General features: G+C 39.4%; 1 protein-coding gene across 3 annotated transcripts in view; it reads left to right on the top strand.

Annotated features, from left to right (window-relative positions):
• Positions 1–25,450, top strand: part of LOC102959516 (NXPE family member 3-like) — a 47,554-nt gene that overhangs the window by 2,309 nt on the left and 19,795 nt on the right. The window contains exons 2-5 of one of the 3 annotated variants that reach the window (XM_042972073.1): positions 2,204–2,394; positions 14,553–14,710; positions 15,014–15,218; positions 21,491–21,605. In XM_042972073.1, the coding sequence (XP_042828007.1) occupies positions 15,214–15,218; positions 21,491–21,605 (120 nt within the window). In that variant the 5' untranslated portion in view covers positions 2,204–2,394; positions 14,553–14,710; positions 15,014–15,213. Of the gene's footprint in view, positions 1–2,203; positions 2,395–14,552; positions 14,711–15,013; positions 15,219–21,338; positions 21,386–21,490; positions 21,606–25,450 lie in introns of those variants that run through there. The other 2 variants (XM_007073955.3, XM_042972074.1) reach the window with 2 other exon arrangements.

The following is a 25,450-nucleotide window of genomic DNA, read 5'->3' as shown; positions in this document are numbered from 1 at the left end:
TATTGAATAATGTCTTTATTCTGCACTGGTTTGAAATGCTGCCTTTATCATATGGTCTGAGGCCAGGCTTTCTCTCCAGCATGTGATTGGATTTTGCAGTATTATTAGCCTCTCTAGTCTGTTTTCAGTATGTTTTTTTATCTATTGTAGTTTAGAGCACATTCTAGTTTAGTACACATTTTAATATCAGAGTACCTCATTATTTAAGCATTTTCTTGGTGATTTTTTAACATTTTTCTCCCAGATGAACCCAATGATTATTTTGTTAGATTAAAACTACCCCTTTGGGGGCACCTGGCTGGCTCAGTTGGTGGAGTGTGCGACTCTTGATCTTGGGGTTGTGAGTTCGAGCCCCATGTTGGGTGTAGATATTACTTAAAAATAAAATCTTAAAAAAAATACCCCTTTGGAATTTTAATCGTAATTGCATTTAAGTTGAACATATTTACAATACTGTGTATTCCTGTCCAAGAACATATGTCTATTTATTTAACTCTTCTTCCATGTCATTTAGTAAAGTTTTGAAGTTTAATTTATATACATATTATACTCTTATCACTTCATTTCTAGAAAATTAAGTTGTTTCTGTTGAAACTTTGGTGACTGATCATTGGTAGTATGCAGGAAAATATAAGGGAAAGCTATTAGTTTTTGTTTAAATATTTTATAACTAGCCATGTTACTGAGTTATAATTGACTCTAACAATTTTCAGGTGCTTCCTTTGGTTTTTAGGTAATGATATCATACATGAATAATAGAAATTTTGTTTATGCCTTACCGTGTAATCTTGGGCATAGTTCCATCATAGTATTTAACTACCAAATGTAAAATTCTTGCAATATTGCCTGGTACACAGTAAGCATTTTATAATCTTAGTATTATAATAATGATACCATATTCTCTAACAGAAAAATTGGAGGGGGGGGGGATGGTACCTGGCTGGCTCATCAGTTGATAGAGCATGTGACTCTTGATTTTGGGATTGTGAATTCGAGCCCCATGTTGGGTGTAGAGATTACTTAAAAACCTTAAAAAAAATGTTTGGTGTTTTATCCTTTATCTTTGATATTAGTTGTTGGTTTGAGATAGATTTAAAATATTTTTTCATGATATAGAAGTATTTGCTTCTATTTTTCTAGAGCTTTTGTTTGTTAAGATAAATGTTGTCTGTTTAATTTCACAGAATACTGATTTGCATCCATCTGAATTGTCCTTTCTCCTTTTTATACAATAAACTATATTAATAGATTTTCTAATGTTTAGCTAGTCCTATGCTATAATAAATCCAAATTGGTCGCAGTATCATTAAAATGTTGAATCTGATTTGCTTATTTTTTTTATAATCATTATATCTATACTTTTAAATGAGATTAATGTAAGGTTTTGTATTTTTTTCTATGTTGTGTGTGTAGCCAGGAGTTGGTGTCCAGGTTTCTGTTAGCTTCATAAAATGACTTGGGAAATACTCCACTTTCCCCAATGTTCTGCAGCAGTTTTTACAGTATAGAAATGATTTATTTCTAGAACATTTGAAAGAATTTACCCTCAAAGCCAATTAGATCTGACATCTTTCTTGGAAGTATATTGTTGTAAACCTTAAAAAAATCTCATTTGTGATTTGTGATAAGTTCAGGATTTTAACTTCTTATATCAATTTTGAAAATTTCCTAGAAAATCACCCATTTCATCAATATTTTAAAATGTTTTAGCCTAGAGTTGTATAAGCAGTCAATTCTGCAATAACACAACATAAGCATTCCTAAAAATTACTAAAATCACACAGTGAAAACCACAGGGTTTAGGGGGAAAATGGGATTAGGGATATAATCTTCAAAAACTTTGTCAATGACACATTAAAAAAAGATGTGAACGTAATAAAACCATAGCACACTACAATAAACATGGCCCTATATATTGAAAAAAAACCAGAAATTTGCTTGTGGAAGTGGGCACTGGAAAAGTTCCAGCTTGAGAATGTTTTGAAGTGGCCAAGGAGGAAATCTAAAATTGGTCCAAGGTGTAACACTAGATCTGGGTGGGTGTGGCTCCTAACACATCCAGGTTGCTGAGGTAACTGGCAAATGCTTTAGATGAGTGCTCTGTGGGTTTCCTACAGAGCTGGGTGCAGTTTTTTGCATTCACGTGGGGTTCCCCCTGAAGGTCTCTCAGTAGCACCCTAAAGTACTGATTTATTTCCAACAGGTTCCAGAGGGTAGATTTACAGCAAGTTCTGCTGCTGTGACTCCACAGTGACTTCTCTGCCATTCAGTGGGCCGTGACTTGAGTCATCTCCAAAAGATCTGGATCTCAGCCCTAGGAGCAGTAGCTGCCTCTTATCTCTGCTATTCTTACGAATCGTTGTTCTTGGGAAGAATCCACTCTGACTCTCTCAGGTAGATACCCTCTTCCTATAGTGGGAATTTGTCATGCCAAAGTCCTCCCATTATGGAGTCACAATATATCAATAAAACAACTACAACGAACACCAAATACATTTTGTGAAAATTTACAAATGAATGACGAAATGTAAATTCTCTCACAGATGGTGAGATTGTTTTGGATATGATGAATTGTTATCTAAAGCTGTGGCAAAAAAGGTAATTCCCCAGATGGGTAAGCCAAGCTTTGTGCAAAGACCCAGAGTGGGAGTGGGGGATTGGTTTTTGGCACACCAGAATGAAATCTGCCTGTTTACAGGAAGTTGGATTGGTTTCAAAGGACAGAAAGTGAGACTCCAGGATTCAGGGGATGGGGGGTGGGAGTGGATGAGGAACTAGGACTTAGAAAGGTAGAAAAAAGAGACACAGGGCTTGGAAGAATTGGCAGTATCAGACAGAACATGCATATATGCCATATAACAATTTCCATGCCTTCTCTCGGGAAGTTACCAGAGTGAACTCATTCTTTAATGCTGCAAAGGCCTATTAAACTTTTATTGTTTTATGCTGTACCTGGGTCCATGGTTCATGCTGAGTATTTAAGAGAAACGTCTAGGCTGTCATGGATCCATTCATGGAGTGCAAGATTCTGACTGTCAGGTTGGTGTTTCTGGCTCTGGGGAGTACCTCTCTTGCCTCCACTGCCTCTCATCACTGGCTCCTGTGTTTTCTTCCTGTGTAACTGAGGGAAGCTGTCCATCTCCTTACCTGTGCCTCCTGTGACTCCAGGGGCAGCCATTACAGGGTGAAACATCATCCTTAGGAGGAGGGTGAATGGTTAGGTGTTAGGGTCTATTAGGGAATCCAAAACACAAACCTTCAGAAGAGATCATTTCAGGGAAATTCCTGTGGAGAACAAAAATAAGCAATTCCCCATGGTTATTAGCTCTCCTCACCCTTCAAAAGTGTTTCCTTTCTTGGGGGCACCTGTGTGGCTCAGTCGGTTAACTGGCTGACTTCTGCTCAGGTCATGATCTTGCAGTTGGTGAGTTCAAGCCTCGTGTCGGGCTTTGTGCTGACAGCTCAGAGACTGGAGCTTGCTTCAGATTCTGTGTCTCCCTCTCCCTCTCTCTGCCCCTCCCCAACTCGTGCTAAGCCTCTCTCTGTCTCTCAAAAAATAACTAAATGTTAAAAATTTTTTCAAAAAAAAGTGTTTACTTTCTATCCCACTGTAAGAGAAAGAGATGGAAATCTATGGTGTTGTCTCTGCTTTTTAGCAGGGCGGGGGGGGGGGGGGGAAGCCAGGAATTCAGTGGGGGCAGGGGGTGGGTGGGAATCCCTTTCTGAAAAGAGAGTGGGTAATTGGCTGGAGTGACTTTTGCTGTGTCTTTTGGAAATATGAGTATGGTAAGAAGCTAAGAATATCTCCTAGAGAAGGCATTTCTCTGTTTGTCCGCAAGTCAAAAGTGGAGATCTGGGGCTTAATATAGCTACAGATACATTTTGTTTGGACTGTTTAAACAATGCTGAATGGGTTGTTGATAGTTAAACAGTAGGGGCTTTCAAATGAAAATACGGATTTCTGGTTTCACTTAAGTGGTTGATCTGGCAAGATTGGTCTTTATTCTAAAAGTATGAAAGAGTTTGGCAGGAAAACCCTAATTCCTTAATAATCTGTTCCAAGGAAAGTGTTGATTTCATTTCCAGAGTAACCTTTCACTGTGAGAAAGAGTGAGACTTCTTGGAGCTAAAACTTTCCACCTTTTAAAAAAGCTGAACCGTAACATACATGAAAATATATAAATCATAAGTGCTCAATGAAATAAAAGATAACACACCTGTGGAATCATCATTCAAGTCAAGTAGACATTACTAGTATCCTTAGGAACTTTCTCTCATGCCTTCATTCCCATCACTACCACCCTTTCTTCTTTCCAGGTGTAAACATTATAGTTTATTTTTGCCTGATTTTACATTTTATAGAAGTGTAATCATACACTGTGTACTTTTTTGTGTCTTCTTTTTTTATTATTAAGAAGATGTGTCTTCATTCAATATTTTTGGTGAGATTCATCTACATTGTAGCGTAAAGCTATTATTCATGTTCATCTCACGGTACTCCAGTATATGAAAATACAACACTTTATTTATCGTTGCAGTGGTTGGTAGACAATTGGGTTGGTTTCAGTTTTTGACTATTTTAAGTATTGCTACTATAAATCTTCTTGCCCGTGTCTCTTAGTGTGCACATGCATGCCTTTCTGTTGGGTATATACCAACAAGCTAAATTGCTTGGTCCCAAGGTATACGTATGTTCAACTTTGGTACTTACTGCCAGTTTTCCAAAGTGGCTTTCCCAATTTATACCCTCACCAAAACAATATGAGGGATTCAATCGCTTCACATCCTCACGAGCATTGGTATTGTTTCTTAGTTTTAGCCTTCCTTTGAATATGTGGATGTATTGTGGTTTTCATTTTCGTTCTTTTCTTACTTATTCTGTTGAGCATCTGTTCATATATTTATTGGTCATTTGAATTTCCTCTACTGCGAAATGCCTGTTAAGGTATCTTCTGTCCATTTCTAATTGGGTCATCTGTCTTTTTCCTATGAATTGGGAGGAATTCTTTATAGGTTTCGGATACAGCCCCTTCATTTGTTGTGTGTGTGTTACAAATATCTTCTCCAGCCCTGTGTTATGACTGTCTTTCACACTAATTGTGTCTTTTGACAAAAATGAATAATTTTTTTATTTCAAAATTTTGTGATAAGAACACAGTTTGAGATCTACCTGCTTAACAATTTTTAAAATATACAACACGGTATTATAGGTAAAATGTTGTACAGCAGATGTTTAGAACTTATTTATCTTGCTTAACTAAAACTTTATGCGCATTGATTAGTAACTCTCCCATTTCCCCCATCCCTAGCTCTTAGCAAACACATTTCCACTTTTCAAGTCTATAAATTTGACTATTTTTGATACTTCATATAAGCAGAATCCTGCAATATTTGTCTTTCTGTGACTGGTTTCTCACACCTAGCATAATATCTTCAAGGCTCATCCATGCTGTCTCTTGTTACAGAATTTCCTTCCATTCCATTGTATGTGCATACCATGCTTTGTCTTTTCATCTGCTGATGGATGTTTCCACATCTTGGCTATCGTGACTAGTGCTACAATGATCATGGGAATGTTAACATCTCTTCAAGATCTTGATTTCAATTCTTTTGGATAAATACTCAGAAGTAGGATTGCTAGATCCTGTTTTTAATTTGGAGGGGGGAACATACATTCTGTATTCCATAGCAGCTGCACCATTTTACATTCTCACCAACAGTGTGCAAGGGTTCCAATTGCCCCACATCCTTGACAATTTTGTTGTTGCTATTGTTGTTGTTGTTTGATAATAGTCATCCTGACAAGTGTGAGGTGATACTGTGATTTCCATCCTCCTGATGATTAGTGATGTTGAGCATCTTTTCATATACCTGTTGGCCATTTGTGTGTCTTCTTTGAAGAAAGGCCTGCTCAAGTCCTTAGCCCATTTTATAACTGGGTATTAGGTTTTTTTGTTAATGAATTGTTGGACTTATATATTTTGGAGCTTAAGTCCATATCAATTATATGGTTTGCAGACATTCTGTAGGTTGCCTTTTCACTCTGTTGATTGTTTCCTTTGCTGTACAGAAACTTTTTAGTTTGATGCAGTCACACATGTCCATTTGTGGTTTTGCCTGTGCTTTTGGTGTCATATCCAAAAAAATAATTGCCAAGACCAACGTTAAAAAGTTATTTCCCTAAATTTTCTTCTAGTAGTTTCATGATTTAAGGTCTTACATTTAAGTCTTTTATCCATTTTGTATTACGTTTATATATGTATAGTACCTCAGTGTCCCTTTTGTAATGGAGATAAGAATAGTACTTCATAGATTTTGTAAGAAGTAAATGAAGTAATATATATATAAAGCACATAAAAGAGTGCCTGGCGTTTTCTGTTATAACTGTTAGCCCTGTACTGTGTTTCATTTTCCTTATAGCGCTGTCCCCATAGCCCCCATTCTGCCCTGGGATTCCAGGCCCAAACCCCTCTGGCTTCTACCACTGAGATGTGTGACAGTCCCTGTCCTGCTCTGGCCACTCCTCCACTGTTGACAGCATCCTGGGTTGCTGGCTGGCCATATCCACATGATGGGGACTCCACACTTCTGCATTGGTGGGAGTACCTGAGAGACAACATGTGCTGTGAGTGTCTATGCGGGGAGAGAGCAGGACACTTGGAGCTTCATGAAGGAAAAGGTGAACAAGGAGAGGGCTTTGAGAAACAAGACTCCTGTGTTTTCAGTAGAGAGGTAGGGCAGGATGCTGGGACTTTTCCAAGGGCATGTACGTGAAAGAGTCAGAGCTACGTGAATGTAATTAGTACCATTGAGCTGCCTTTCCAGTTTAGGTAACCAGATGTTATGTAATGAGTCAAATGACAGAATTAAAAAAAAAACACCTTTCAAATAATACAGTTTCTGATATACAAAAGCACCCCCCAATTAGTTAATAAATAAAATCCCCATTTATTCTCTTAAGTAAAATTAACTTGTAAATGACATAAAATTCAAACTTTTGTCCCACATTCCACCTCAATTTATTTTGCTTTCTTTTCTTTTCTTTTCTTTTCTTTTCTTTTCTTTTCTTTTCTTTTTTTTTTCTTTCCCTTATTGAACAGCGAGTAGGCTGTGGTCCTTTTAGAACCTAAATCCTGAATGACTTCTTGCTCAATGCATGTAGTTTCCTCAGCCCCTCCAAAGTTAAATTAATCCAAACCCCATATCTTCCGTGTGTGACAGTTTCTAATAGTCAAGATTAATGGAAAACAGAAAACTGTCACAGGACCTGTGAGTTACCTTCCATTTAGAAAAGAAAAACATTTAACATCTCTAGTGGTTATATAGAATAAAAGTATGTCCCAAGAAACAGTGCCTTGTGCAAAGATATTACAAATCTCAAAGACTTCTGGGGAGGAGGAAAGTAGAATAGAAAAGCTAGCCATATGTTCAATGCATCACACTCACTGTGAACTCAATTGTAAAGTTAGCAACAAGCTAATTGTAGCTCTTGCTTACCATGTTTTTGAGGAATGTTCATCTAAGCATATCCTCTCTGATCTCAAATGGGAAGCTCAGATACGTTCCTATCTTCCTGCAAAGTTTAGAAATTTGCCATATCGTCACCCTCAGTCACTAGACTAATTTGAGGTTCCCCTTTATTTTAATTTTAATTTTTTCTTTTTTTGAGGGGAGGAAGGGCAGCAGGAAAGGGAGAGAGAATCTTAAGTAGGCTCCCAGCACAGAGCTTGACGGGGGGCTAGACTCACAACTGTGAGAGCATGACCTGAGCTGAAATCAAGAGTCAGACACTTAGCCCACTGAGCCACCAGGTTCCCCGAGGCTCCCTTTATTTTTAAACAGTTTATTGAGGTGTAATTGACAAACCATAAACACATATTTAAAGTATGCAGTTTCATAAGTTATAACATATATGTACACCTGGAAAACAATCTTCACAAAGAAGATAATTAACATCCTCAACACCCAGGAAAGTTTCCTCATGGCCCTTCCTAATCCTTCCCACGCCCACCTCCCACTCCCTCCCCAGGAAACCACACATCTTCTTTCCGTCTTTTTATCTTAGTTTGCATTTGCTAGAACTTTACACAAATGTGGCCATACAATACATACTCTTTTTTCTGTGTGGCTTCTTTCACTCAACATAATTATTTTGACATTCATCGACATTTCTGCGTGTGACAATAGCTCATTCCCCATTTACTGCTGTGTAGTTTTCCACTGTATGGATATACCATTACTTGACTATCCATTCATCTGTCAGTGGACGTTTGGGTTCTTTCCAATTTTTAGCTATCACGAATAAAGCTGCTATGGATATTTGCACACAAGTCTTTGTATGGGGATATGCTTTCATTTTTCTTGAATAAATACCTTAAAGTGCAATGGCTAGATCATATAGTAGGTATATGCTTAACTTTTTTTTTTTAATGTTTTATTTATTTTTGAGAGAGAGGGAGAAAGCGGGAGAGAGGCAGATAGGACAGGGACAGAGGATCTGAAGTGGGCTCCATGTTGACAGGCTGACAACAGCAAACCCGATTTGGGGCTCAGACCCATAAACCGCGAGATTGTGACCTGAACTAAAGTTGGCGCTCAATTGACTGAGCGACTTAACTTTTTAAGAAACTGCCAAAATGTTCTCCAAACTAGTTGTACCATTTTGTATTCCTACCATCATTGGTTAGGAATTCCAGTTGCTCTATATCCTTGTCAACACTTGGAAGTGTCAATCTTTTAAATTGTATCTATACTAATAGATATGTAGTGTTCATATGGCCCATTCAAGCATTTTTTATGATGGCTGTTTTAAAAATCCTTATCAGATAATTCCAACATCTGAGTACTCTTTTTTTTAAGTTTATTTATTTATTTTGAGAGAGAGAAAGAGAGAGAAAGCACAAGGGGGGAGGGACAGAGAGAGAGGGAGAGAGAGAGAGAATCTGAAGCAGGCTCCACACTGCCAATGCAGAGCCTGATGCAGGACTCGAACTCACAAACTGACAGATCATGACCTGAGCCAAAGTCAGACCCATGCACCCCAATATCTGAGTTCTCTTGATATTGGCACCTGATGATGATCTTTTCTCATTCCAGTTGTGATTATCCTGGTTGTTGGTATTGATTAATGATTTTCTATTGTTTACTGGACGCTCTGGGTGTTATGTCATGAGACTGTGCATCTTACTTGACCTTTCTTCTTTTTAGAAGGCAGTCACCTTGTTTAGGTGTAGCAAGCAGGTCCAGATGGGATGTGTGTTCAGCTCTCTTGGGAGCCTGCTGATGCCAGCCTGGTGACAATGGAGCACCAACTCTCATTGTCTCATTTCCACTGGACAAAGGTGGAAGTTCAGGTCCACACTTTGCCTTACTGACACCAGGGGCAGTGGACACAGTGCAAACTAGCATTCTTCATCCCACCTTGTTCTGTCATGTTGCTTCCAGGTGGGAGTGGAAGCTCAGATCCCTCCTGGAAATCAATTTTATCTTAATCTATGTATATGTTACTTTGAATTCTTTACATACTACAAAGAACCAAGTGGATATCTTACAAATGGAAATATTCTTTAAAAACACTCAGCAGCTGGGGCTCCTGGATGGCTCAGTCAGTTAAGCGTCTGACTTCAGCTCAGGTCATGATCTTGCGGTTCGTGAGTTTGAGCCCCGCGTTGGGCTCTGTGCTGACAGCTCAGAGCCTGGGGCCTGCTTCGGATTCTGTGTCTCCCTCTCTCTCTGCCCCTCCTCTGCTCACACTCTGTCTCTCAAAAATAAATAAATGTTAAAAATTTTTTTAAATTTTTTTACTTTCATCTTTTTCTTTTGCAAAATAAAAACAGCCCTGGAATTTCAATGACTTGACACCAAAGTTTATTCTGAACTCCCCTGAAGTCCAGTCAGCGATTGGGAACAGCCTTCATACTGCTGTCCTTTAAGCTCTGACTCTAGAATCAAGGTCCCTTTTATCCTAAGTCCCCAGTGTCCCTCAGGGCCTCCCCAGGGTCACTACTGGATCCTCTGCATCTGGCCCATTGATTGAGAGATTGAGAGAATAGAGGATTCTATGGGGTGTTTTATGTCCAGGCATGGAAGTGGTATACATCTTAGCTGCCCAAATTCCAACATCCACAACCCACTCATGGCCCAAACAGGGAATTTGGGAAACAAAGTCTTCGGGAAAGAAAATAGGGTAGTGAGCAACTAGCTAGATTCCCATTTGCCCAGTGGATTGGCATTAGTTTTAGATATATCAATGAACTGTGTTTATATTTTTGTAATTAGGTAAGTTTTTCCTTCTTCATATTCAAAACTAATACTATGGTTTAGTGTCTTGTGTAGTAATTTGTTTTTCCTTGTCTCACTCTCCCCCTTCCCTTCCTTTCTTTTTCTTTCTTTCTTTCTTTCTTTCTTTCTTTCTTTCTTTCTTTCTTTCTTTCTTTCTTTCTTTCTTTCTATTTTTCATCAATAAATATTTATTGAGCCGACCTCTGGACCCCTCTGATGTCCAAGCACTCTTCAGGTTCTAGGAACATAGCAGTGAACAAAACAAGAAATCAAGATTACTGTTTTCTTGTGCATAAACTCTAGTGGAAAGGCTCAGAAACAAGGAGCAAAACAAATATAGGTAAAGCTCCAGACAGTGGAAAGTTCTGTGAGAGAAAACAACGTGAAAGTTTTGAGATGGTGAAGAGGAAAAAGATGGTTGGATTAAAAGGTCAATGACGGTGCTTTTGAGCATTTGCATTTCAGCCGAGTCCAGAATGACAAGAAGGAACCAGCTGTTTGATGATCTTGGTGATAATCTCTGGCTCTGGTACATTCAACCCTCTGCCTCTTTTGCAAGTACACCTATGCTGCAGAACACACCTGGAGAGGAACGTTCAACCATGCTGACAATTCTCACTTGAAACACTGGCCCGCACACCTTAAGGGGGCCCTAATGCTGCACAGTAATCTCAGTGGCTGTCAAAATGTGGTCCCCAGATGGGCTGCCTCACCTGGGGGCTTGTTAGAAATGTAGCTTCTCAGTCCCAGCCCCAGGTCCACCCAGTCATTAACTCTGGGGAGGAGCCCGGTGTTTGTTTCAACAAGCCTTGTAGGTGCTGCTGATGTGCACAAAGCCAAAGAGCCACTGCCCTAGTCCCACTGGGTGCTCCTGGGTGACTGCTTCCCAGCATCTCCTCTTTCCTGAAGCCCTCCTCAACCTCACCCTCGGCGGATGACCTAACATACCTTCTTGAACAAACAAAGCAACCGGAAGTGAAATCGCACAGACTCCCACTACCATATTTCCTCACCTTCTGGCATCTGTACTAGAATTTTCTATCTTCTCACCTGTTTTTGTAAAGGAAACTCCGTGCTCTTATCTGTCACTGGTCCTTCTACTCAGCTCTGGTTCTCATCCCCTCTTGCCTATTCAAGGACATCGCAACTTAAATAACAGTGTTATTTCCATTACATTCTGGTGGCATATACCTGTCCCTTTTTACTTTATTTTCATATGCTTTAAGTGTTTGAGGCAATTACAGAATCATGACATTCTACCCCCAAATAATTCAGTATAAATATTTTAAAAACAATATTTGTATAGAAAACCAAAAAAGATTATTATGAACAAAATGAGTAATAATTCCTTAAATCTCATATCCGGTTCATAATCAGATTTCCTCCATTGTCCTTCAAAAATCCATGCAACTGTTTTCTCAAAGCCAAGATGCATTCCAGGACCTGGTGGTTTCTTCCTTGATTTCTTTAACTCCAGGCTAGCCCTTCCTTTCCCTTATCCTTTTTAATGGAAAAGTCAGGGCCAGTTGTCCTGTCAAATAAATGTCCCACCTTCTGGACATTTCTGATTGCTCCCTGATGGTGACATTTAGTTCGTCCTCTATTTCTTGTATTCCCTATAAAAACAAATTTAGAGTTAAAGACTGGATAGATTTAACTTAAGCATTTGCAGAGGGATGTTGTGATGAGCACTAGGTGATGTAAGGAATTGTTGAGTCACTATATTAAATGTATATGTATTCATGCATATATATAATGGATGTATGTAATTTTACTTAAAATTTTATTATAAAACAAAACAGAAAATGCGTGAAACAGTTCAACAAATTGTTATAAAATGATCACTCATATAACTCCCACCCTAAATAAGAGAAAAAGACCTTTACTCCAGAAGCCCCTGATACCATGTCCCTCCCAAGTTATATCCCTCCCTTTCTCCTATTATTCTAGATGTACTCATTATTCTAACTTTTATAATATTTTTGCCCTGGTCTTTCTTTATGGTTTTACCAACTTATGAGGCATTCCCAAACAATATATGTGCATTTTAACCTGATTTTCAACTTCATATAAATGACAACATACAGTATGAATTCTGTTTTGTCTAGCTTCTTTTGCTCAATGAAGTATTTAAGATTCATCCATATCCTTTCATATAATTGCAGTTCATCCATTTTCACTTATATTTCATTGTATGATTATATTACCCTATATTTTTACATTCTACTGTTGATGGGCTATTACGAAAAATGCTGCTGTGTTCTTGTGCATGTAACTCTACAGCCTGCATAAACAGGCATTTCTTCAGGGTGTCACCTGGTGGTGGTTTTGCTGATCAGAGAGTAGATTATCTTTCAACTTACTGGGTTCTGCCAGTATTTAAAAAGTGGTTTTACCTGTTTACTCTTTCACAAGCATTTCTTGTTCCACATTCTTGCCAGCATTTGATATTATCATTTAAAACTGTTTGACAAAACTTGTGGGTGTGTAGTAGTGACTCATGTGGTTTTAATTTGAATTTCTCTGGATTACTTATGAAACAGCATTTAAAAAAAAAGTTTTGGGGGTGCCTGGTGGCTCAGTCGGTTAAGTGTCCCACTTCGGCTCAGGTCATGATCTCACGGTTCATGAGTTCAAGCCCCACATCAGGCTCTGTGCCGACAGCTCAGACCCTGGAGCCTGCTTCAGTTTCTGTGTCTCCCTCTCTTTCTGCCCCTCCCTTGCTCGTACTCTGTCTCTCTCTCTCTCTCCCTCAAAAATAAACATAAAAAGAAAAAAAGTTTTGGATGTTTGGACACCTGATTGACCTGACACGTTGACTGAGAAGTCCATCCATCCCCCATAGCTCTGCAGTACATCTTCCATCGCAAATCAGGTGTCAATGTATCGATTTGTTTGGGGCTGTCTATTCTGTACAGTGAGTCGATTTGTCTATATCTGCGCCAGTACCACCCAGTCTTCATTACTAAAGTTCCATAATAATTCTGCATTTCTGGTAGACAAGACCTACATTTTTGTTCTTTAAAAGGGCCTTGGCATGGGGCGCCTGGGTGGCTCAGTGAGTTGAGCGTCCGACTTCAGCTCAGGTCCACTGTGTCTTCTACAATTTAGTTAACAGAGTGCTTTTCTCCAAAGCTGTATCTTGCTTTACTAGGAAAGAAAACATTTTATAAACCTTAGTGTTGGCCTTATTGCTAGAAAACCTATAGCTAAGCTGATTGCTTACGTGGAACAACTTATTTTTTTTTTAATTATTACTACCTCTGTTTTAGAGAGAGCGTGCATGAGCAGGGGAGAGGGGCAGAGGGAGAGAGGGGGAATGTTAAGCAGGCTCCACAGTCAGCCCGGACCCTGATGGGGGGCTCTATCCCATGACCCTGGGCTCATGACCTGAGCCAAAATCAAGTCAGAGGCTCAACTGACTGAGCCACCCAGGCACCTCTCACATGGAACAACTTCTAGGCAACAAGTTTAATTACTGTTTTGTCTGCCTCTGCTGTTAGATATGCTATTGTCTCTCAGTTCCAAACTTACCCTTCTATGCTCTACTTTGTGAGTCTGGGGCTGGGACTCCGCAAACATTGCGGCTCTACCTGCTGGTTGCCTGTTAGGCTCTTCCAATAGAGGATGCCAGAAGTGGAGGGCAAGGCTGCAGGAGAGAGAGGACTTGCAAAGAGACAGGATTTGCTATTCCTGTCTGCTTCTTATGGGATTGCTGCTTGTGTCCTTCCAGCGAGTCAGATACCCTCCTCACACTGGTGGCACCTATTGCTTCCAGGAGCAGAAGCTGATCAAGTTTGTGGTTTTTTCAACACTTTCAGAACCAATTGGGCAGCGCCACTCTGCAGAGGTCTGAGTACTATCTCCATGGACTCCTACGTTTCTAAGTGTTTACCGTTCTAACAACTTGGCTAGACTCCCTCAGTCCCAAGGGTAGTGGCTGCTTCTGGCAGTTGGAACCTACCCAACAACATAGTGTTCTGCTTTTCCAGTTACCTATGCACAGCTCTTTATACCTGGTTAACAATTCTTGATATTAAATTCTCTCTGCTCAATCTAGTGGGATTTCTGTCTCCTTACCAGACTCTGGCCAGAATACTTCCCTCTCTGCTTTCTGAGTTTTCCTTTTTGTAAATCAGTCTTTCTTATTTTGTCTGATCAAATAATTTGTATTATCTATTTTGGAAATAGAATCAAAATAATGTTTTCCTGTGTAAACTCGGATTTCAAAGTTTGTCTTTTTCCCCTAACCTCTCATGCATTTCCTACAGCCATGACACTGGGAATCCTCCCGGCCCCCAACTTGGGTCCCTTTTCACTTCTTAGTGCTTGAATGCTACACAGAAGACAATGAAAATTCTGACTCAGGAAAAAAGCACTCAGTCTTCAAGCAAGGACATCATCCTGCACATTCCCTGCATCTTCCTAGGTATTAGCTTCAAGTCTAGTTTCTTTTTAGAACGGAGATGTACATGGCCCTCTCGCCAGTATTTGCTTTGTTCAACAGACATGAGTAGAAAAGGCTTTCTGGTGAGTGGGAAGAGGAAGTCGTTATTCTTTGGGGGTTTGGACCATAGTGTTCTACAGTGATTAAGCTCCTCTTGCCTGCAGACTTATTCCCCTGCAGGGAATAAGAAGGAATAAGGAATAAGAAGACATTTCTTCTTTGCTGTTGTGTTTTCAGCCTCTAACTTTATTCTGCTAAGAAGCGTGGCTCTCTTTCCTACTACAGGTGCCTTCTCTCCACATTTGACTTCATTCTGGGTGGTGACTGGCCACATCATCCTCACATTTGGAGATGCCTTACTTGGCAATATTTGAGCCATTGGCAGGATGTTACCCTGTGAGTTGCTATGAAAAGAGGAAACAAGACTTTGGGGACTTTACAGAGGAAAGACAGAAAGAACAAGAAGAGCTGAGAGGTATCCTGAGATGAGGTAAGCAGGCTGAGGCTTCAGAAAGGAAATGTGAGCAGAGAAAGTGGACACATGGGCAGACTCAGGTTGAGGGAACAGGGTATTTGGTCTACTTGTCAAGCAACCAGCATGAATTAAAATCATCATCTGGGCAAATTACTATCCTTATTGTTGTGTGGAATACAAAGAAGGGCACAGGATATGGCACCTGGTTTTCAGAAAGTGGTGTGTACAAACAGAACATTGGGTAATGTCCACAGAAGGGGGTATGAGGCAGTGCCCAAGTGATTAAGAAAACAGGAGACTTGGGTAAAGCTTCAGGGTGGAGAAAGTGGTCAACAGTGTCAAATATTGCTGGGAACTTGAGAAAGCTAATGGAGAAAAAGACCTCAGAGATGGCAACCTTGTTAGCACTGGCAACCTTGTGCAGAACTGGGAGCAGGTTCGTGATTGGGAGGAGGGTGAGATGTGGAGTATCTCTAGGTTAGAATATTAGGTGTCCACCCCTGCAAGGCAGAAGCCAGCATCCAACTGTGCAGAGCCAAGGATGATGACCAAGGTATTTTAGAGTGTGGTGCTACACAAGTAAGCCCATAGCTGACCCTGTGGTTCTGTAGCCTACCTCATGGTTTCCCTGCATGCTCATTCTCACTCAGGAACTGGAGGAAAAGGAAAAGGGAGGTGGCATTGGGTGGTGGCAAAGGGGTCTCCTTCGTTCCTACTTCCCTTTTTGCTCCTATTGACCATTGCCTGATGCATAGCAGTCGTCTAGGTGATCCTGAATACAGTGCTGGCTGGGGAACCTGCTGATTGCCACCCAAATTGCAACAGTATGTTCAAGTGTATATACAGTAGTGATTTATCCATTAGCTGAACAAGCCTCTCTGACATGGTTTTGCTGTCATCCCTCTAGTGTTTGAGTTATGATGTCAACTTGACTCTGCCCTGGGTGGCACTTCTAATTAGGTAGATTGGTTCCTCTTCTTGGTCTGCCCTAGCTGAATGTGTCTGCCTAGGTCTCAGAGCTGTGTTGGGGAGAATATGGAGCCTGCAACCTTGTCTCAGGAGTGAAAAGGAGCAATTGAGTGGTAGGATGTCTGGAATTTCTAAAGAAGGATGGTCTGGATTCCCAGGTCTTCCAACAGCCACAAGAAGTGCAGAGGAAGACATAAGCCCTCCCTCTTAAAGGAGGAGCTGGAGGGAGAGGAATTAAAGAATAGGTTGCAGCTGCTTTATGAAGTCAGGGAAGAGATCCCTGGCTCTATCCCAAGTGAAATTCTCTTATTAGTATTTGCCTTAGATTTGATAAGATGTTGAATAAACCTGATGTGGTAATAATCTGGAAGCAGATGCCTGACAGTGTAAGATGACTGGATTTATTAGAGCAGTGCCAGTAGCTTTTAGATTTTAAGGAAGTCTGTCCAATATTACAAGTACAAAGAAGCAGGGGTGGAGTTTCTAGGTGCTTGATAGAGTGAAAAAGTGACTAGGTGAGTGGAATTGGGGGCCAAGTCCTCACATTTCAAGAAAAGAGATGGAAGGGGAATGTTTCTGGAGTTTGCTAATAGCTACTGGGGGACTGAATCTCTTTCATACACTTCTGCCTTCCATCTTCATTTGGGCAGAAGCTAAAAATCTGCCCAGGTGGCTGTGTTACTGCTAATTGCTTCATGTTTTTAATGGGGCCTCATAATTTTAATTGCATTTGGATATTTTATATTCACTCAGTCTCCACATGGGCACTGTTGGAGACGATAATACAGAAAATTATAATGACATTGGTGATACCACTCACTTGGCCCAGGGCTCTTTGCTGCTCTGGGTTAGAGAACAGGCAGAAAGTAATGCAGAAGGTCAAGAGGAGTCTCAGTTTATCCTCAGCTTGATGGTCCCCCATCCTACCCAAGAACCAGGTTGCCACTGAGTCTGGCAGCATTAGCTCTTTGCCAGCCCCAGGATTCACGCTGGATAGTGGAAGGCCTGGTTTTCAAGCTCCAGGCCAAGTTTCCAGTGGATGCATCTCTCTCTCTGGCTCTAGACAACTTGGAAGAGGCCCCATGCCCATGTGCCCTTTATAAGTAGTCCTTTGGACTCCTACTTAAACATGGTCCTCTCCTACTTAAATATGTCATCGGCCACCAAGGCAGTAGTACTTAGGGATATGCCCGTCTTTGCCCCACCTAATCCTGTCCTTTCTTGGAATCCAGCCTCAGTGGAGGAGGAAGAGAATTCCTCCATAAAAGTACACTTTTTATTTCCGTAATTAAAGTGTGATCATATAAATAACACTTGCTTTTTATTTGAATTTGAATAACACATGGAAATATAAAGAGAAAAATAGAAGACACCTGAAATCTCATTACCTTGAGATAACAGTTTGGTGACCATCCTTTCAAGAACCCCTTTATGCATTCAGACACACATGTGTATAGTTTTACATGAATGGGATGATATTACACATACTGTGTGTATGTGTGTGTATTTTAAAATCGTGAATTTTTTCTTTCTTCCTATCTCTTCTTCCTAAATGAACACTTATCTCCCTATTTCTGTCCTACATATGTTACTATCTGCTGTGTACCCTTCTATATTTTTCTCCATACTCAATTACTGTCATACAGAGATATGTGTATGTCTGTGTATCTATGCTTATATAATATACATATACTTTATAAGCAAATAGATAGATTTTTTTCTTGGTTTTGAAATGTGATATACTTCAATCCATACTTTTATCACCTTGCTTTTCTTATTTGGTAATACCTTATGTTCACACTTCCAAGTTACCTGGTATAACTCTATCCCATATCAACATTTCATTGCATAACATGGTAGAATTCCCCTATTAATATACATATGCTTGGTTTCCAGTCTGGACCACTGTGAGCAGTGCTGCAATAAATATCCCATTCCTTTCAAATAGGTCCTTTTATTTCTCTAGAATAGCTATCTAAGAGCCAGAATTGCTGGTTTAAAGAGTATTTGCATTTTAAATATTAATATATGTGGCCAGATTGCCTTCCAAAAAGGCTTGAACAGGGATGCCTGGACGACTCAGTCAGTTAAGCATTGACTCTGAAGTTTGGCTTAGGTCATGATCTCACAGTTCGTGAGTTCAAGCCCTGCAGTGGGTTCCACGCTGTGAATGTGGAGCCTGTTTGAGATTCTCTGTCTCCCTCTCTCTGCCCTTCCCCAGCTCTCTTTCTCTCTCATAGTAAATAAATAAACTTAAAACAACAACAACAACAACAACAAAAAGCTTTAAACACTTCAAAGTTTCACGAGCATAATTTATTTTCCTCCTTTCTTTTCTTCCACGTTTTAGGCAGAAATAGGGAATTATATCTCGTTGTTTTCATTTATAGTTTTCTGGCTTTTAGTGAATTTGAGCACCTATTCCTAAGACTGGCTATTTGACAAACTTAACTATTTGTGACATTTGCCCATTTGTCCATGATACTATCTTTTTCTAATCAATTGGTAAGAGTTCTTTGTATATTACAGAGGTCGTGGTAGAGAAAACACTTATCCCTCACTTCTGATGTTTCCATCTAGCAGGGGCAGCCATTAATGTAATGTTTCTGTCAGCTCTTCAACTCTTCATTCACTTCCTTTCTGTGGTAGAGAGATTGAATCTGGTGAGTTTGGGAGGAGAGGTTGGAATGTAGTTAAGCCTATATCCTTTTTTTGTGTGTTTTCTTGTGGTGAGAGATCTACTAAGAGCATATGTTCTTGATTGCACTCCACTGTCTTTTAATTGGTGAGTTTAACCTATTTACATTTATTTCAATGACTGTATAAATTACGACTTGTTTCTTCTAATGTATTTCAAATTTCCCATTTATTGTACTTTCTTTTTTTCTCCTTCCCTACTTTCCTTTTTTTTTTTTAAAGAAATAGCCTTTTAAAAAAATATTTATTTTTGAGAGAAAGAGAGCACGAGTGGGGAGGGGCAGAGAGAGAGGGGGACACAGAACCCAAAGCAGGTTCCAGGCTCTGAACTGTCAGCACAGAGCCCTATGCGGGGCTCAAACTCACAAACCACAAGATCATGACATGAACTGAAGTCAGCCGCTAAACTGACTGAGCCACCCAGGTGCCGCTGTCCTTCCCTGCTTTTCAATGGATGAATCAAATATTTTTCCTGATGGTTAAAACATTTTACATTCTATTTTTAGTCTTATATTTGTTACTTGTGCTTATGTTTACTTACCTCTATTGATTACTTTTTTTATTTTTTAAATTTTTAATGTTTTTATTTATTTTTGAGAGACAGAGAGAGACAAGATATGAGTGGGGTAGGGACACACAGAGAGAGAGAGACACACAGAATCTGAAACAGGCTCCAGACTCTGAGCTGTCAGCACAGAGCCCAACGTGGGACTTGAACTCATGAACTGCAAGATCATAACCTGAGCCAAAGCCCCACACTTAAGCAACTGAGCCACCCAGGCGCCCCACCTCTATTGATTTCTTATTTTACTTACCCCTTATTGATTTTAATATTGTACCAGAGGTAGTGAGAGAAACCAAGTACGAAAATGAAATAAAAAGCATATAGATTTGGGGGCACCTGGGTGGCTCAGTGGGTTAAGCATCTGACTTCAGCTCAGGTCATAATCTCACAGTCTGTGAGTTCGAGCCCCACGTTGGGCTCTGTGCTGACTGCTCAGAGCCTGGAGCCTGCTTTGGATTCTGTGTCTCCTTCTCTCTCTGCCCCTCCCCCGTTCATGCTCTGTCTCTCTCTGTCTCAAAAATAAATAAAAACATTAAAAAAGTGTTAAAAAAAAAAGCATATAGATTTGAAAGGAAGAAGTGAAATTCCCTCTATTTTCCAGATGACATGATCTTGTATAAATAAAATTTTACGGGGGCGCCTGGGTGGCTCAGTCGGTTAAGCGTCTGACTTCAGCTCAGGTCACGATCTCACGGTCTGTGAGTTCGAGCCCCACGTCGGGCTCTGGGCTGATGGCTCAGAGCCTGGAGCCTGCTTCTGATTCTGTGTCTCCCTCTCTCTCTGCCCCTCCCCCGTTCATGCTCTGTCTCTCTCTGTCTCAAAAATAAATAAACGTTAAAAAAATAATAATAAAAAAATAATAAAAATAAAATTCTACGGAATGTGCTGAAAACTTTTAGAGCTAACAAACAAGTTCAGCAAGGTTGTGAGGATTAATATGCCAAAAAAAAAATTATATTCCTAAACACTGTGAGTGAACAATCCAAAAATAAAAAAATTTCATTTGGGGTACCTAAGTGGCTCAGTTGGTTAAGCATCTGACTCTTGATTTTGGTCAGGTCATGCTGTCACAGTTCCTGAGTTCAAGCCCTGCACTGAGCTTTGCACTGACAGTGTGGAGCCTGCTTGGGTCTCTCTCCCCCCCTTTCTCTCTGTCTCTGTCTCTCTCTGTCTCTCTCAAAATAAATAAACTTAAAAAAAATACATTTTCATAATAGTATCAAAAAGAAGTATATCATCATCTGTATATTCCCCCTTGAATGATACAAATACTTAGTGTACTCTCATATCCCTTAATCTTACCCCATGCACCATCTCCACCATGCTGATAGTGTGTAAAATTTAGTTATGAATTATATAAGTATACATGCTTATCTTTTCTTCTCTTTATTGAGATATAGTTTTCATATAGTCAAATGCACAGATCTGTCTATAACTAATTTGGACAAATGTACATAATATATAAAAAACATCACCCAATTCAAGATAAAGGACATTTCCAGAACCCCATAAGGTTCCTTCATGCCCCCTTTTAGTCAACCCCTTCTACCAGAGCCAACTGTTATTCTGATTTCTATCACCATAGATTAGTTTGCCTCTTCTAGAATTTCTTATTAAAAGAATCATGTAATATATACCTTTTGGGTTTTGCTTTTTTCACTCAACCTGATATTTTTTGAAAGTCATTCATGTTATTGCATTTATTTGTAGTTGTTTTCTTTTTATTGCTAGTTGTTATTCAATTGTATGAACATACCAAAACTTGCTTATCTATTCTTCCATTGGTGGATGTTTGTGTTTTCTTTTTCAATTTGGGAATACTATGAATAAAACATTCTCATATAAGTTTTTTGTGTACATGAATAGAATTGCTGGATCATAATTGCTCCAAGGGTGTGTTGAAACTTCTCCACTGGACACTTGAACTTCTACAAAAGTCATCTCATCCATGGTGATTGTCATTATCCATCTTCTTTATGGGGGAGACAGTAGAAAACTCATATTGCACCATGTTTATAATGACACTGCTTCTGATTTGACACTTTTATCTATTTAGGGTCTTGATCACACACCAGATGTCTAGTAAACAACTCCAGGCTTCCACAGACCTATTCATCAGACCGTTCAGGTGGCACATGATTGTGATTGTGGGATCAGTCATTGCAATTTGTGTAAGTATATTTCTTTCCACTTGTCTCTCTCTATCCATAGAGCTTGAACCAATTGCTTCCATCCAGGAGAAGGAGGCTGAAGGAAGCTCTCCATTTCATCATTCCATTTTCCTGTTTCTAATCCAGAAATAGAAGTGTCCAAGAGGGACAAGCTCTTAGAAAAAGAATGAGCAAATTATAGCAGGTAGGGGTAACTGTAAGGGAGTCCAAAACACTAGCCTGAAAAACTGAGGGGAAGAAGGAAACCTGAGCTCTCCATGCTTTCTTTCCCCCAAGGTGCTATATTTCTGCTCCAGCCCACCTGGCTCCTTTCTAGATCTTAAAATTGAGATAGCCCCCATACCTGTCTCTAAGGATACCCTGCTGTCCCTCTCTACCTCTGCATATATGTAAGAGTTTCCTTTTCCCCTTGGTTCCACTAAGAAAAAAAAAAAAGTTGAACTATGCAAAAAGAAGCTCTATCAGGAATATTTGTATCATTCAAGGGGGAATATACAGGGGCGCCTGGGTAGCTCAGTTGGTTAAGCGTCCAACTCAGCTCAGGTCATGATCTCATGGTTTGTGAGTTCAAACCCCACGTTGGGCTCTGTGCTGACAGCTCAGAGCCTGGAGCCTGCTTCGGATTCTATGTCTCTCCCTTTCTCTTTCTCTCTCTGCCCCTCCCTGCTGTGTTCTGTCTCTCTCTCTCAAAAATAAGTAAACATTAAAAAAATTTAACAAAAGAAAACATTTAAAAAATTTAAGGGAAAAAATAAAAGAAACCTTAAAGATAGAAATCTATGTATGTACAAAGGACAAATCATTTATGTTAAGCTAAATAGCAGTTGTCTTCAAACTGAGTTGCTTCTATAGCTCCGTTTTCTGGGCGTTAGTTCAAACTTTTTGCCATTTAGCCTGAGATAAGTTTATTTTTGCTGTTGCTCTGACTAGTTCTGGTGAAACTGAGAATCTTTTCTTGAACATATTTTCTTGTTTTGAGTTCTTTATCTGAGAACAGGAAATGAGAATTTAGTAGAAAAGTGCTATCTCAGGATAGAGTATGTATCTTAGGGATATGATCCTAGCAGAGGAAAAGATTACTTCAAGAGATGGCATTTCGGGGGCGCCTGGGTGGCTCAGTCGGTTGAGCGTCCGACTTCAGCTCAGGTCACGACCTCACAGTCCGTGGGTTCGAGCCCTGCGTCGGGCTCTGGCCTGATGGCTCAGAGCCTGGAGCACACTTCCGATTCTGTGTCTCCCTCTCTCTCTGCCCCTCCCCCATTCATGCTCTGTCTCTCTCTGTCTCAAAAATAAATAAACGTTAAAAAAAAAATTAAAAAAAAAAATAGATGGCATTTCCTGATACCACTATAGAGTGATAAGCCCTTGGGAATTATGGAGGAAGGCAGTCAAGAAAGGTGGCAGCTAGACAAGAGCAGGGAAATGTTGGGAAATTGGTTTCATACAGGGAAATCAGGCAAGTAAGTAAATGCATTCAGGATAATGAGAAACCAGTTTCCATTATTGAAGGACTTACAAATATGGAAAGGGAAGACTGGAATAGACCCTGAGGTGTTGGACTGGAATTGAAGCTATAAAGGGAAATATTTCATAACGTTAAAAGGATTGATTCAGCAATCCGTCAAGAGGACATAACAGACCTGTTTATGCATCTAATAACAGAGTTTCAAAATATATGAAGCAAAAACTTACAGGACTTCAAATAAAAAATAGACAAATTCACAATTAGAGATTTCAATATCCCTTCATCTATAATTGACAGTATAAATTGACAGAAAATAGGTTAACATACCGAAGATGTGAACAACAGTACCAACTGACTTGACCCAATTATGTCATTTATAGAACACTCCACACAACACAGAAGAATACACATTCTTTTCAAGTGCTTATGGAATGTTTACCAAAATAGATTATATTCTGAATCATAAAACAACTCTAAATAAATTTAAAATGTTTCAAATCATACAAAATTGTGTTCTCAGATCACATTGAAAATACATTAGAAATCAATAATGGAAAGATTTCGAGAAAACTCCCAAATATTTGGAAACTAGGCAACATCTAAATAGTTCATGGGTCAAAGGAAAATCTTAAAGGAAATTGTAAAGTATTTTGAACAAATGGAAAATGAAAACAGACCTATTAATTTTTGTAGGATACGCACAGGGAAATTTATAGCACTAAATGCCTTTGTCAGAAAAGAAGTAAGATCTCAGACAAATTCTTAGAAATACACAAACTACCAAAACTGAAACAGGAAGAAATAGATCATCTGAACAGACCCATAACCAGCAAAGAAATTGAATTAGTAATCAAAAATCTCCCAACAGGGGTGCCTGTGGCTCAGATGATTGAGCGTCTAACTTCAGCTGAGGTCCTGATCTCAGGATTTTTGAGTTGGAGCCCTGCCTCAGGCTGTCTGCTGTCAGCACAGAGCCTGCTTTGAATCCTCTGTCTCCCTCTGTCTCTGCTCCGACCCCCTCTCAAAAATGAATAAACATTAAAAAAAAAAAAAAAAAAAACTCCCAACAAACAAAAGTCCAAGGCCAGATGGCTTCCCAAGGGAATTCTACCAGACATTTAAAGAAGAATTAATACTTCTTCTCAAACTGTTCCAAAGATAGAAATGGAAGGAAAACTTCCAAACTCGTTTTATGAGGCCAGCATTACCTTGATTCCAAAACCAGACAAAGACCCTACTAAAAGGAAAATTACTAAAAAGTCAATATCCTGATGACCTAGATGCAAAAATCCTCAACAAGAAACTAGCAAATCAAACCAAGAGTACATTAAAAGAATTATTCACCATGATCAAGTGGGAATTTATTCCTGGGCTGCAGGGGTGGTTCAATATTCGCAAGTCAATCAATGTGATACACAGCATTAATAAAAGGAAAGATATATATGTTAACTAGCTTGGATTTAAATAAAATTTGAAAAAAATAAATAAAAAAGAAGGATAAGAACCATATGATCCTCTCAATAGATGCAGAAAAAGCATTTGACAAAATACAGCAACCATTCTTGATAAAAACCCTCCAGAAAGTAGGGATAGATATACATACCTCAACATCATAAAGGCCGTATATGAAAGACCCACAGCTAATATTATCCTCAATGGGGAAAAACTGAGAGCTTTGACTCTGCAATCAGACAACAAAAAGAAATAAAAGGCATCCAGATCAGCAAGGAAGAAATCAAACTTTTGCTCTTTGCAGACAACATGATACTCCATGTAGAAAACTTAAAAGACTCCACCAAAATATTGCTAGAACTAATATACAAATTAAGCAATGTTTCAGGATATAAAATCAATGTACAAAAGTCTGTTGCATTTCTATTCACCGATAATGAAGCAGCAGAAAAAGAAATCAAGGAATCAGTCTCATTTACAACTGCACCAAAAACCATAAGGTCAAAAGGAATAAACCTAACCAAAGAGGTAAAAATATCTGTACTCTGAAAACTATAGAACACTTATGAAAGAAATTGAAGAAGACACAAAAAAATGGAAAAACATTCCATGCTCATGGATTGGAAGAACAAACATTGTTGAAATGTCTATACTACCCAAAGCAATCTACACATTTAATTCAACCCAATCAAAATACTGCCAGCATTTTTCACAGAGCTAGAATAAACAATCCTAAAATTTTTATGGAACCACAAAAGATCCCAAATAGTCAAAGCAATCCTGAAAAAGAAAAGCAAAGCTGGAGGCATCATGATTCTGGACTACAAAGCAAGTCATCAAGACTACTGGCACAAAAACAGACACAGGGATCAATAGAACAAAATAGAAAACCCAGAATGGACCTACAACTATATGGTCAACTAATCTT

Source organism: Panthera tigris, chromosome E3, assembly GCF_018350195.1.
Source record: "Panthera tigris isolate Pti1 chromosome E3, P.tigris_Pti1_mat1.1, whole genome shotgun sequence".
Classification (NCBI taxonomy): domain Eukaryota; kingdom Metazoa; phylum Chordata; class Mammalia; order Carnivora; family Felidae; genus Panthera; species Panthera tigris.
This window is presented reverse-complemented; position numbering and strand designations above follow the sequence as displayed.